The 14,955-nt window shown below is 43.8% G+C and overlaps 1 protein-coding gene across 4 annotated transcripts in view; it reads left to right on the top strand.

The window, feature by feature from the left end:
* HADHB (hydroxyacyl-CoA dehydrogenase trifunctional multienzyme complex subunit beta) overlaps positions 1-14,955 on the top strand; it is a 1,343,347-nt gene that overhangs the window by 798,973 nt on the left and 529,419 nt on the right. For all 4 annotated transcript variants that reach the window (XM_044061616.1, XM_044061615.1, XM_044061614.1 and 1 more), the window contains exons 11-12: positions 7,456-7,535; positions 7,625-7,672. In XM_044061616.1, coding sequence (XP_043917551.1) covers positions 7,456-7,535; positions 7,625-7,672 — 128 coding nt within the window. The remainder of the gene's footprint in view (positions 1-7,455; positions 7,536-7,624; positions 7,673-14,955) is intronic.

The following is a 14,955-nucleotide window of genomic DNA, read 5'->3' as shown; positions in this document are numbered from 1 at the left end:
CGGTGTCTCTCCCTGCACAGGTGATTCCACAAATATGTAGAGACCATAAGCTTCATTATCCCCCATCAGGTGAGATCCTAACTTCTGAACCCTCCCTGGAGTGTCCCACGAACAAAGTCCCTAGGAAGAAACTATGGAAGAGGAATCATATAGACTCCCAGGATGAGTCCGTTACATCGGATACAGACCTCGAGCCTGGAAGGTCCCCAAGGTCACCCTCTGAGGATGTCTCCTTTACGGACATCCAAGAGTTCCTAAAACAGATAGGTGGCTGGAATCCCATCAACCCTTCTGATGAGGAGTCCATATACCTGGAAGGCTTTTGGATCTCCACCTTCATCCACCTGGGTATCTCTGCCTTTCAACGAGCTCATGGACTTAGTTTGTTGAAAGGCATGGGAGGCTCCAGATTCAGTGTAACCCTTCCCTAGGAGGCCCAATAAATTTATTACTGCACCAACGGACAAAACCTTTTTGACCAAAGGACCACCTGTGGATGCTATAATGCAGCGGCCACTAAAAAGGAGTTGTCATTAACTTTATCTCTCCATCCCCAAATAAGGAGTTGTGTACGATGGACAGGTGTGGAAAGCGTATGTTTTTGTCAGTGGCCTTTACCCTTGGGTCACTGAACTACATTACGCATTTCACGAGACTGCAGAGAGAACTCCTGAAGGTGCTTGGAGATACTCTCCAGGGTACAGTAGCTGCAGAGGTAGCAGATAAAGTATCCTCCCAGCTTGCTACCCTCAATTCAGTGGTTAACTCGTTCATGCGTCTTGTATCCTATGCAGCCGATGGAGCAAGTAGGTTAGTAAGTTCCGGAACTGCCCTCGAAAGTCATTCCTGGATACGCTTATGTAATTTTGCGGAACCCTTTAAGTCATCCTTTGTCAATACCCCCTTTGATGGCTTGTCCTTGTTCAGGCCTAAAGTTAAAGAAACTCTTACCCAATGTGAACAAGAAGGGAAGACTCTCTCTCTCTCTCTGCCTTGGAAGTCTGTTTTTCCACGCCTTCTAGACCATATCCCAAGGGTCAGAATGGTGGGAAAATGTGGATGTTCTTCGTGTTTCACTGTTGCAGTCATTACATTCGGGTAATCTCCTGGCAGGTTGCCCTCAGTCGGTCTGAATTCCAAAGTCTTGGGTCTTGCGTCGGTTGCTGTCTTCTCTTCCATTACGTCAGGTCATCAGGGGTATAAAACATGCAGCCGACGCCATTTTCTTCAGTCTTTCTTGCCGCGTGATGCCCGAAGCAGAAGCATTTCGCAAGTGCCGGTCAGCCGACTGCTGAAATATTTGAGTTTTGAGTTTCAGAACCAAAGTCTTCACTAAAGCTAAGTACCCCGTTGGGGAAACTTTTTTTTTGCATTTTACCAATGTCAGAAAAAGTTAATAATTTATTAGTTGTGGGAAGCAAATACCTCATAAGGATTTCCATTTATACTGTATTCCTTGCCTAGGCCCTGATCACAACGTGCCTGGCTGTCTGTTTTGTGCTAGATTTAACCAATGCACTATTAAGCGTCTGTATATTTTTGCATCAAAGTATTTTGGAAACAGATTTAACTACCCAGAAATGTCGTCTGATAGCAGTCAGACTACCGGAGTGCATAAAAAATGCAAAGCAATGGACAGAGAAAGACAGTAGAGTTCCAAAACCGATGACAAAGCTTCTCCTAAGCCAATCGCCGGTTCGCCAGTATTCAGTGAGGTTCTTTCGCAGCCCCTGATGCCCACTACCTTCGAGTCGCAGGCCTCTACCAACACCCATGTGGAGTCTGGAATGCCACAAGATACTCAAGGTATTGGACCGATGGATGTATCACCCTCGGATGGGTCCGGAGCCGCTGAGCAGGCACCGGCTTCTGAGGGTGTATTCAGACCGCAACATTTGTATATCAAACCGACGACAGCTGCAAAATCAAAGGCAAAAGCAACTTCTAAAACTAAAAAAGTGACACGAGCCATGTGGACAGGCCTCTATGCCTAAAAAGTAGATGATCAACATGGCTGAAGACCTTATTACCTTGATCAGGGGTACCCATCCCTCTCCAGATAAGAAGCCTAGGCAAGACACTGATTATGAATCTTCAGATCAGGTTTCTATTTCTTCTGATTCCTCTTCTGATCAGGAATTATCTTTACCTCCCTATGAGGATTCTGATGCTGAGGAGTCTATTCCATCTGCATCCCCTCCAGAGGATTATTCATTTGGAGAAATCATGCATACTTTGAGGGAGCATTTCCACTGGGAGAGTCAAGACCTCTCAGAATCAAAAAAGAGGCTCAGGGGTTTTCTTCTCTCTCAGCACAAACCTTTAGCCATTCCCCCTGTTTTAGATTGTGGATGATGCGTTTTCGGAGTCAAGCTTGACCCCTGACTCCTTTCCTCTGGCTCCCAGTAAGCCTGTCAGATATTACAGGGTCCCTGACTCGCATAAAATTTTATTTGGAAACCCTGCTGCTGATCCTTAAACTATTTCACAGGGTCCAAAGGGAGTTAAGGCCTCAACAGCAAAAAATCCTACCCCCCTCTGACAGAGATTCAAGGGCACTGAACAGATGGGGAAAAAAGGTTTATACATCTTCAACCTTGGCAATCAGGGCCTTAAACTGTCAGTTTCACATGCTTAAGTACCAACATCATGTTATGGGATTGCTGGAACAGAAAATGATGTTGATTTCAGAATGTGCAGGAAATAAAGAATTGCAGGAATTATTGCATGCAGCTGAACAAGTTGGAAAGCATACTTTACAATGTGGTTTTGATTCTTTAGAGGCCTCCTGCAGGGCCGCAGTTACTGGATCTGTGATTAGGAGGCATGCCTGGTTAACGGAACAAAATTTGCCTGATCATGTTAAAGCTAAATTGCTAGATGCACCTTTACAGCATGATTCTCTGTTTGGTATTAGGGCAGAAGAGGTTTTAAAGGAAATGGAAGACAAAGCTAAGTCTATGCAAACTGTTAGACTTCTTACAAGTGCAGCCACCTAGATTCAGTAGACACTGGCCTACAAAAAATTGGTCCTTTCCTGTGTCAAGACAGAGCTCAAAGGGGCAAATACAGACACCCTAAGGGTTCCAGGCGCAAGACTCATACAGGTCAAAGCAATGGGGCGCATCCACCTCCAAATCTGGAGGAGATAAAGCGCAAACCTACAGTAAGCAAACCCAATGACTTCCCTCTGCCTACACCAAGCACTTATCTTTTGGCAGCAACCATGGGGGAAAATTAGCACTTTTTGCTCAAAATTGGCAGTTAATAACCCAGGACAAGTGGGTACTATTCATCGTATCACAGGGATACAGATACCATTTCTACACTCTGCCAATGGCAAATGGTTGGCCAGATCTGTCAAAAAAACAATGGGTAGAGGCACAGAAACAGGTTACGTCCCTCATGGATATTGGGGCCATTCAGACAGTACCAGAACAGGAAAAAGGACAAGGTTTTTCCTCAAGACTGTTTTTGGTACCCAGAAAGGACGAGGCCTGGCGGCCAATACTGGATATATCGATTTTGAACACGTACCTGGACATTCTAAAATTCAAAATGCTGACTTTGCAGCAGCTTCTGCCCATGCTGGTCAAGAATGCTTGGCTGGTGACTTTAGACCTAAGAGGCATACCTGCATGTCCCAATAAGACAGTCGTGCAGAAGATACCTCAGATTCAAGGCTGGCTTAATGCATTACCAATTTTTTGCACTGCCCTTTGGCTTATCTACTGCGCCCAGGGTCTTTACAAAGTGCCTGGCAACAGTAATCGCATTTTGCAGACAAAGAAGTATACAAATATGTCCTTACTTGGACGACTGTCTCATTCAAGCAGAGAACAAGGAACACTCTTCGACACCTGGCGTTTGTGAAAAGGCTTCTAACATGCCTAGGATACACAATAAATGAAAAAAAATCACAACTGGTACACTGTCAAAAGATAACATTCCTGGGTGCAAGCTTGAATACAACTGCCCAGATGGCTTACCTCACGCCAGACAAAGGCAACTGACTACTTACTTCAAACTGATGGCAACAAAAACCCAGTCTTCTGCAAGACAAATTCTGCAGGCTCTGGGCTTCATGGCATCCTGCATCCTACTAATTCCATCTGCAAGACTGCATACGAGGAAACTTCAATGGTACCTGAAAAGTTTATGGAGTCAACATTCACACAGTCTGGAAACCATGATTCCTCTCATTCCTTGCCTGCAACAGGAGTTTCTATGGTGGGCAAAGGCCTGTCACCAAAACATGAGACTGCCCTTCTCTCTACCCCCTGCTAGCCAATACTTAACAGATGCATCAGATTATGCCTGAGGCGCCCACATGGCAGGAAGATGCATTCAGGGCATATGGGCACCAAAACAAATGCATCTACATGTCAACCAGAAATAGATGCTAGCTGTTAAAAATGCCCCAACAGCCTTCAAGGACTTACTTCATGCAGGACAACTACTGATAAAGATGGACAACACCACAGTCGTGTGGTACATAAACAAGCAAGGGGGCGCACACTCGTACCCTTTTGCAGATTAGCCATGGCACTGTGGGACACAGCTTTGACCTGCCATATACATCTTCAAGCACAATTCCTGCTTGGAAAACAAAACACTCTTGCAGATGATTTAAGCAGAAACCTTATGGATCCTCACGAGTGGAAACTAAATCTACAAGTCTTCAGCATGATAACAGAGAAATGGGGGAGCCCAGACATAGATCTATTTGCCTCTCCTCAAAATTATCAATTGAAAAGATTCTGCACAAGGCCTTATCATTGACAAGCATGGAAAGTGGATGCCCTATAGTTTACGCCTTTCCTCCTCTGCCTCTGCTATCCAAGGTCCTCCTAAAAGTCAGACAAGAGAAGCCAAAGATGATATCAATTGCCCCGGACTGGCCCCGCCAGTACAGGTACCCAATCCTAAGGAACTTGTCTCAATACCCAGCTTGGACCTTGCCTCAAAGACCACAACTACTGTCCCAGCAAAACAATCCGATCCTGCACAATCAACTACAGACTCTGAACCTGGCAGCATGGCTAATCATGTAATCATACAAACGGCACCTCTCGGTAAAGCTGTGATGGATGTCATTTTGGAAGCCAGAAGGCCTAGTACTAGAAAATCTTATGCTGACAAATGGAAGAGATTCTGTGCTTGGAATCAAGCACAAGGAACTGATACACCAGAACCTCAAATTCCTCAGATATTACAATACTTAACTAAGATGCTTGACAAAGGTCTATCTTTCTCATCAATCAAAATCCATGCCTCTGCCATTTCGGCTCATTACAATACAGAGCCCACCAATCTTTTCTCATCCTTTACTAAAGCAGTATCTTAGAGGAGCCAAAAATTTAAGGCCTCTTAGAAGATCACCATTACCTGCAAGGGACCTCAATTATGTGTTGGAAAAGCTCACCCTGCCTCCATTTGAACCAGCTGCTACCACTGATATAAAGTTCTTAGCATGGAAGACAGCTCTGCTACTAGCAATTACTTCAGCAAGAAGAGTTTCAGAGCTACCAGGCCCTCATGGCTGTAGAGCCTTTTATCATATTTTACCCAGACAAAGGGTGTCTCTGAGGACAAATCCTACTTTTATGCCAAAGGTGGTTTCCAGTGTGGCTCTTAACCAAACAATTCATCTGCCAACTTTTTATCCAAATCCGCAGAACAAAGGCGAGAGAATTATGCATTCCTTGGACGTACACAGACAGCTAAGATTCTACTTGAGCAGGGCTAAAGCTCTAAGAAAAACTGAGCAACTACTAGTGTCATATGCTACATTATCAGAAGGAAGGGCTATTTCAAAGAAGACAATTTCAAAGTGGATAAGCCACTTCATCCGTTTCTGCTACTTACACCATGGTAAACCTGTGCCCAAGGGCATTAGGTCTCATTCCACCAGAGCTGCAGCTACTTCAGCAGCCTTTCTCAGAGGAGTACCAACCAAAGACATTCTAGAGGCTGCTACTTGGAGTTCTGTTCACACCTTTACAAAGCATTACCATTTGAATCTAAGTCCAGGGCAGGCTTTGCCACTGCAGGGCCTTATAGCCGCATCTAATGCTGTTTAGCTTCAGCTTCCCAACCACAGCTTTGGGATTCTACCCAAATGTAATGACTGCAACAGTGAAACACGAAGAACATAGTACAGTTGTGTACACTTAACATAAATGTAGATGTTCGAGTGTATTCACTGTTGCAGTCCAGGTTACCCTCCCGCTATCCCCCTGTCACTCTACAGTTTATCTTTCCTTCTCCATCTTCTATAACCAATGTTGTGTATTTGCTTGTAGATGAAGGTAAAGTTTATATTGGTGTGTGTGTGTGTGTGTGTGTGTGTGTGTGTGTGTGTGTGTGTGTGTGTGTGTGTGTGTGTGTGTGTGTGTGTGTAGATATATATAGATATAAAATAGTGCTACCTTTTTGGGGGCACCTGATCTCTGGGGCAAGAAAAACTAAAGAAAATGTCATTGGCTGCATTTTTTATACCCCTGACAACCTGACGTCATGGAAGAGAAGACAGCAACCGACGCAGGACCCAAGACTTTGGAATTCAGGCCGACTGAGGGCAACCTGCCAGCAGATTACCTGAATGTAATGACTGCAACAGTGAATACACTCTAACATCTACATTTATGGTAAGTGTACACAACTGTACTTTCCGGAAATCCCAGAAGGTCTTTCAGGACACTTAGGATGAACCTTTCTCCAGGGGCAGAGGAGGAGTTAATAACATAAGACGCTGCCCATGCAGCAGGGAGAGGGTCTGCATTACCAGGGTGACAGAGTATCCTCCTTTGGCAAACCCTATCAGCGCTCTTGAAAGGAGGCCCGAATGTCCCTATCTGGAGGCAGTTAGGGGACACTTGTCTGCACCCACAAGCCTGGCTAGACATAACAAAAGACAAGTGGGTGCATATTGTTTTTTCTCTTTGATTTCTGTCATATATGTATATATTTTGCACATGCTTAGTGTATAGGACAAATTGACAAGTATAGGGGAAGGCTTGCTCTCCTAGCCTGGAGGTTGACACAGTGGTGTAGACTGCAGACTGCTGGAACATGCTTGTTTCCAGCTACAGGAGCTAAAGAGTTAAAACTTTCATGTTGCAGCTTGTAGGTGAGAAAATCCAAACATGCATTGATCCACTGCTGAAGTCACTGATTAGATGATATGGTGAGTGCCTGTTATTTCCTTTGTCTTTTATTTTTTTATTGTTTTGCTTTTTTTCAGTGAAAACAAATTGTTAGCCATAGACTGGACTGGTGTGTAGCTTTATAGAAATAAAATACTCTACATTCCTAATTTAAATTTGCAATGTGAAGCACTTTTTAGGTCAGTGACAGTCTAGCCTTATTTTTTTGTTGCAAGTAAGACATATAGAGCATGTGAATGATTAGCTGTTTTAACAAGACTTTGTGCGGTTTTGTCTTTTCTTACAGACTGATGGAGCATCGGCAGTACTGATCATGTCAGAAGAGAAGGCACTGGCTATGGGATACAGACCCAAAGCTTACCTTAGGTATTATAAGGAGTAAAATTTATAAATGTAATACTCCACTTTGGCAGTTAGTACATAAATTGATTACCGTACTGTTTTCTTTAACATAGGGATTTTGTGTACGTTTCCCAGGATCCAAAGGATCAGCTTTTACTTGGGTAAGTATATAAGCTTCCTTCATCTGCTCAACATATGCAGGTATTTAAAGTAATACTCTTGTATTTTAATCATGTCCTGCAATTCAGGAACATGGAGAATAAGTGACTTACTTACATTTCTCGCACATGAGCAGTTTCCTACAGAAAGTAGCTAAATGAAGGTTTTGATGCTGAGCATAGAAATTACTTCTGGCAGGGCTGTGTAGGGAGCAAAAGCCTTGTTGCAGTGTTGTTTGCAAGTCACCTTGTTGAAGTTCACTTTTCTGCAGTGAGCCAAGTAACCAAATGTAATACTGTTTAAAAATTAAATTGTGAGCTACCAAGTACTCTAGAAATGTAAGATAATCCAGACAGAATCCGCTTACTCAAGTGCTATTCATCCTGAAGCAATGAAGATGAGGAGAAATTGTAGAATACATTTTCTTCCCTTCACCTTTAACGTGGTAGGATCTGGGGCTTTACACTCCACTGGAGTAAAATATTTAGAAAATTTGCTGCCCTTAATGTTTTGAATCAGTTTTTGTATTTGTATTAGCATTAAGGTTTCTGACCATGACCCCATCAGAAACTGATAGGGCCATTCAGTTTTATTCTGTTTATTTCTCTTTAATTCCTTCAAATCTTTTGGGTTTCTAATACGATGACAGGAATAGACCCCATTCCTAAGTCAAAGTACGATGACAAAGTTCATGAAATTAGTATTGTTCCGATCTTTGATGTCAGCCAGAAGTGCTCCTATCAGCACCCGCAGTGTGCCCAGTAATGACTCCTCCTGCAGTTCACATGGGGTTGCATGTAATGGTAACATATCTAAATATGATTTGTAGATTCTTTTTTTTATAAGACCCATTGCTCCTACTACTGTTAGAACTGTCTGGGTATCTGTCTTCCACATTGCTCTCCATGTTCATCGTGTTTCACTGTTGCAGTCATTACACTTGGGTTATCCTGCTTGCAAGCTACCCGCAGTCGACCTGAATTCCAAAGTCCTGGTCCGGTGTCGGTTGCTGTTGCCTCTTCCCTGACGTCAGTGCACCAGGGGTATAAAAGATGCAGCCGCCATTTTTGCCGCACGGTGCCCGAAGCAAAAGCAGTTCGCAAGTGCCGGTCGGCAGACTCCTGAGATTTTCGAAATCGAATTTCAGATCCGAAGTCTTCATTAAAGCTAAGTACCCCGTTGGGGAAACTTTTTTCTTGCTCCAGGCCGATGTCAGAAAAAGTTAACAATTGTATTTCTTGTGGGGAAGCAAATACCTCATAAGGATTTTCTTTCTTACTGTATTCCTTGCCTAGGAACTGACCACAATGTTGCTAGCTGTCGGTTTTGTGCTAGATTTAACCCAACTCATTAAGCGTCAGTACGATTTTGCCTTTCATTACTTTGGCCGAAGATTTAATTATATAATGCCATCGGAACAGCTGACCGGAGTTTAAAAAGCGCAAGGAAAAGGACAGGCATCCAAGATCCAAAACCGACAATGAGGTCTCTGCTAGGCCAGTCACCGGTTCGCCAGTTCTCAGTGAGGCGCTTTCGCAGCCCCTGACGCCCGCTACCTCAGAGCCACAGGCCGCTTCCGACTCCCACGTAGAGACAACTAGGCCTCTGGATACTCAAGGTATTGGACACTCAGAAACTATCCCCTCAGATGGGTCCGGAGCCGCTGAGCAGGCATCGGCTTCTGAGGGTGTTTTCAGACCTACAGTTATATATCAAGCCAACCTCAGCTTCCAAGGCAAAGACTAAAACAGCTTTAAAGACAAAAAACGAGTACAGCATTCTCCTGGACAGACTTCCATGCCTAAGAAACAGATGCTTAAAATGGCCGAAGACCTAATTACTTTGATCAGGGGTTCCCATCCCCCTCCTGATAAGAGGCCTAGGCAAGACACAGAATATGACTCTTCTGATCAGGTTTCCATTTCCTCTGACTCCTCTTCAGAACAGGGATACTCTTTCTCCCTATGAGGATTCTGATGCTGAAGAATCTATTCCTTCAGCCTCTCCTCTTGAGGATTATTCTTTTGGGGAAACCCTGCATACCATGAGTGAGCATTTTCACTGGGAGAGCCAAGATTACTCAGAATCTAAAAAAAGGCTCAGATTTTCTTTTACTACCTCAGCACAGACCTCTTGCTATTCCGCCTGTTTTAGACATTGTAGATGTATTTTCAGAGTCCGGCCTCTCTCCTGACTCTTTACCCCCTTCACCTGTTAAGCCAGACAGATACTACAGGGTTCCAGATTCTCATAAATGTCTATATATAAACTATGCTGCTGACCCAGAAACTATATCTCAGGGTACCAAAGGTGTCAAGGCTTCCACTGCAAAAAAACTTGTCCCCTCTGATAGGGATTCTAGGGCACTGGACAGATGGGGGAAAAAAGCTTACACTTCGGCTACCTTGGCTGTAAGCGCTTTAAATTGTCATTTTCATATGCTTAAATATCAGCAATACTTAATGTCTCTGCTAAAACAGAAAATGTTGACAATCTCTGAATGTTCTGAAAACAAGGAAATGCAGGGTTTATTGCATGCAGCTGAACAAGTGGGAAAGCATACTTTGCAATGTGGTTTTGATTCACTGGAGGCCTCTTGCAGGGCTGCTGTTACAGGTTCTGTCATTAGAAGGCATGCTTGGTTAAAGGAACAGAATCTGCTTGATCATGTTAAAGCAAAATTATTGGATGCTCCATTACTGTGTGATACTTTGTTTGGTGTTAAGGCAGAAGAGGTTTTGAAGAAAATGGAGGATAAAGCGAAATCTATGCAGACAATTAAGGATTTCTTACAGGTGCAGCCACCCAGATTTAGCAGGAACTGGCCTTCTAAGAATTGGTCCTTTCCAGCATCAGACAGGTCACAAAGAGGCAGATACAGACACCCTAGAGGCAGATTCCAGCCCCAAGGATCATACAGGTCTAAACAATGGGGTGCTTCTACCTCCAAAAGCGGAGAAGACAAATCACAGCCATATAAGAAACAGTCCCAATGACTTTCCTCTGCCAATGCCAAGCACTTAACTTTTGGCAGCATCCTTGGGGGGAAAACTAGCACTTTTTTCACAAAATTGGCACATGATCACCCAGGACAAATAGGTCTTGAATATAGTGTCTCAGGGCTACAGGTTCCACTTTCACACCCTTCCAAAGACAAAAGGTATGCCAGACCTGCCACACAATCAATGGGCAGAGGCACAAAAGCTTCATCCGTCATGGACATGAGGGCTATTCAGCTAGTACCACAGCAAGAGCAGGGACAAGGATTTTACTCAAGACTTTTCTTAGTACCCAGAAAGGACAAAGCCTGGAGATCCATACTGGACCTGTCTATTCTAAACACTTTTCTGGACGTTCCAAAATTCAAAATGTTGACTCTGCAGCAACTTCTGCCCATGCTGGGCAAGAAGGCTTGGCTTGTAACTTTGGACCTCAAAGAGGCATACCTGCATGTCCCAATCAGAAAATCTTGCAGAAGATACCTCAGATTCATAGCTGGCTCAATGCACTACCAATTCTCTGCACTGCCCTTTGGCCTATCTACTGCGCCCAGGGTCTTCACAAAATGCCTGGCACCAGTAATTGCATTTTGCAGACAGAGGAATCCAAATATATCCTTACTTGGACGACTGCCTTATTCAAGCCGATAACAAGGACATTCTACTGAAGCATCTGGCGTTTGTAAAAAGATTACTAATTTGCCTAGGGTACATAGTAAATGAAAAGAAATCAAAACTGGTACCCTCTCAAGAGATAATATTCCTGGGTGCAAGCTTAAATACAACTGCCCAGATGGCTTATCTCATGCCAGACAAACAAAGGCAACTGACAACTTACTTCGAAAAGATGGCAACAAAGACCTAGTTATCTGCAAGAAAAATTCTGCAGGCGTTGGGCTTCATGGCATTCTGCTAATTCCATATGCAAGACTGCATATGAGGAAGCTACAATGGTATCTAAAAAGTGTTTGGACTCAACATTGCCACAGCCTGGAAACATTAATTACCCTCATTCCCTGCCTGCAACAGGAGTTTCGATGGTGGGCACAGGCCTGTCACCACAACAAGGGACAGCCATTCACTTTACCCACAGCCAGGCAGACACTAACAACAGATGCATCAGATTATGCCTGGGGGGCCCACATGGCAGGAAAATTTATTCAGGGCACATGGCCCGCAAGCCAAATGCATCTTCATATCAATCAAAAAAAGATGCTAGCTGTACAGAATGCCCTGATAGCCTTCAGGGATCTACTTCATCCAGGACAACTGCTGATAAAGACTGAGAATACTACAGTCATGTGGTACATAAACAAGCAAGGAGGCGCACATTCCTACCCCCTCTGCAGACAAGCCATGACTTTGTGGAACACAGCATTGACCTATCAGGTACACCTGCAAGCACAATTCCTGCCAGGAAAGACAAATACTCTGGCAGACGAACTAAGCAGAATCCTCATGGATCCTCACGAGTGGAAACGAGTCCACAAATCTTCAGCATGATAACAAGGAAATGGGGATGCCCAGACATAGATCTATTTGCCTCCCCCACAACTGCCAACTACAGAGATTCTGCACAAGGACTTATCACAAACAAGCATGGAAAATGGATGCTCTATCATTCAGCTGGAAAACCCTTACAGTATATGCCTTTCCTCCACTGCCTCTCCTCCCCAAGGTACTCCTAAATGTCAGAAGAGAGAAGCCAAAATGATACTGATTGCCCCAGACTGGCCATGCTAGCATTGATATCCAATCATAAAGAGCTTGTCTCAGGGCCCAGCCTGGACATTACCTCAAATTCCTCATTTACTGACCCAACAAAACAATCAGATCCTGCACAGCCAACTCAGAACCCTAAATCTGGCTGCATGGCGGATAATATAACCATTCAAAACACACCTCTCTCTAAAGCAGTTATGGATGTTATTTTGGAGGCCAGGAGGCCCAGCACCAGAAAATCTTATGCAGAAAAATGGAAGAGATTCTGTGCTTGGAACCAGGCACAGGGAATTGACACAATTGTACCAAATATTCCTCATATTTTACAATACCTAACTGAGATGCTGGAGAAAGGCCTATCCTTCTCATCAATTAAGATCCACGCCTCTGCCGTTTCATCTCATTACAATACGGACCCACCTATTTGTTCACATCCACTGCTAAGGCAGTACCTCAGAGGGGCCAAAAATATAAGACGTCCAAGGAGAGCATCAATACCTGCATGGCACCTCAATTTTGTCTTGGAAAAGCTCACACTGCCTCCTTTTGAGCCAGCCAGTACAGCTGAGATAAAATACTTATCATGGAAAACAGCTCTGCTCCTAGCAGTAACTTCAGCAAGAAGAGTCTCAGAGTTACAGGCATTAATGGCTGTGGAACCTTTTATTATTTTCCATCCGGACAGGGTTTCTCTAAGGACAAACCCAACATTTATAGCTAAGGTAATGTCCAGTGTGGCTCTTAACCAAACCATTCATTTGCCTACCTTTTATCCAAACCCACAGAATAAAGGGGAGTGACTTCTGCATTCTTTGGACATACACAGACAGTTACACTTCTACTTGGACAAAACTAAAGCTTTCAGAAAGACTGAGCAACTCTTAGTGGCATATGCTGCAGGATCGCAAGGAAAAGCTATTTCAAAGCAGACTATTTCAAAATGGATAGGCCACTGCATTCGTTTCTGCTATTCACAACATGGCAAATCAGTGCATAAGGGCATTAGACCACATTCAACCAGAGCAGCAGCCACTTCAGCAGCCTTCCTCAGAGGAGTACCAACCAAGGATATTTTGGAGGTTGCAACTTGGACTTCAGTGCACACTTTTACAAAGCACTACCACTTACCTCTTTACTGTAAATCCAGAGCAGGCTTTGCCACTGCAGTCCTGCAGGGCCTCATAGCCCCTCCTAATTCCATTTAGGCCCAGCCATCCAACCTCAGCTTTGGGATTCAAGCCAAGTGTAATGACTGCAACATTGAAACACGATGAACATAGTACAGTTGTGTACCTACCATAAATGTAGATGTTCGAGTGTTTTCACTGTTGCAGTCCAGGTTACCCTCCCACCATCCCCCTTTCATTGCTGGGACTTATCTGTACTTCTCTTTTCTATACAAACTATGTGGTGTATTTGCTTGTAGATGAAGGTAATGCTTATGTTGGTGCATGCTTTTTTATGAGCAGAATTTTTAACCTACCCTTTTGGGGGCACCTGACATCTGGGGCAAGAAAAACTGAAGAAAATGGCGTCGGCTGCATCTTTTATACCCCTGGCGCACTGATGTCAGGGAAGAGGCGACAGCAACCGACGCCGGACCAGGACTTTGGAATTCAGGCCGACTGCGGGTAGCCTGCCAGCAGGATAACCCAAGTGTAATGACTGCAACAGTGAATACACTTGAACATCTACATTTATGGTAGGTACACAACTGTACTTTTCTGCATGCAAATCCTGATATTTTATGACTTTGTGTCTCTCTGTATGCAAGACTGTGTAGTCACTGGGTGTGGCGATTTTGATGATTAATGCTACTTTTGTCTTTTTATGGGCCACTATATCCAGTTTTGTAGCATTTGGCTTTTGAGCTGTTGGTAATGGGTGATCCCATATGATGTAGACTTCATCATTTTCTGTGATGCTTTGTGGCTCATGTTTCCACTGTTTTTCAGCCACTTTAATGCCATAATGTTTGCACAATCCCCAGTGCAACAGTCTTGCCACATTATTATGCCTTTCAGTGTACAGTCCTTCAGCCATTTAGTATGTCACAACCAGCAACGAGGTATGCAACTGTTTCCAATTTGTTTTACAAAACCTAAGTTTGTCTGTTTCTCCCACATGTTCAATAGACTTTGTAAACCGATGTGTACATAGCCCACTGTCTTGGGCCACCAGTATTAACCTTTCATCTCTTGGTTTGAATTTGCCTCTCCTTAACCATTCCTGCGTTCGATCCTGATCAGCATGAGGTTCTTCCAGAAGTTTTCTATACTTGCAACTATATTTATGCATTTTCCACATTTCCTGTCTTCTCGTCTGGTCCTTCACATTATATTCTTTCTTTTGTTTTTGCCACATTCAGTTGCTGCCTGATTTTTATCTACTTCTGGTTTGATTTCCATTCCTGTTTGACACCGATATGCTTCTGCTAGACTAAGCAGAGAAGTCATCTTAGATTTATTCTCCTCATGTTTCAAAACTTTCACTACATTTGAGTCGTGAGGTCAGCAGATGTGTGTAGTCCTACAATTGCAGATTTATACATGTAATCAATTTCA

Source organism: Protopterus annectens, chromosome 2.part0, assembly GCF_019279795.1.
Source record: "Protopterus annectens isolate FY-2018-M chromosome 2.part0, PAN1.0, whole genome shotgun sequence".
NCBI classification, from domain to species: domain Eukaryota; kingdom Metazoa; phylum Chordata; order Ceratodontiformes; family Protopteridae; genus Protopterus; species Protopterus annectens.
The sequence above is the reverse complement of the archived record's forward strand: the minus strand, read 5'-3'. Positions and strand labels throughout refer to the sequence as shown.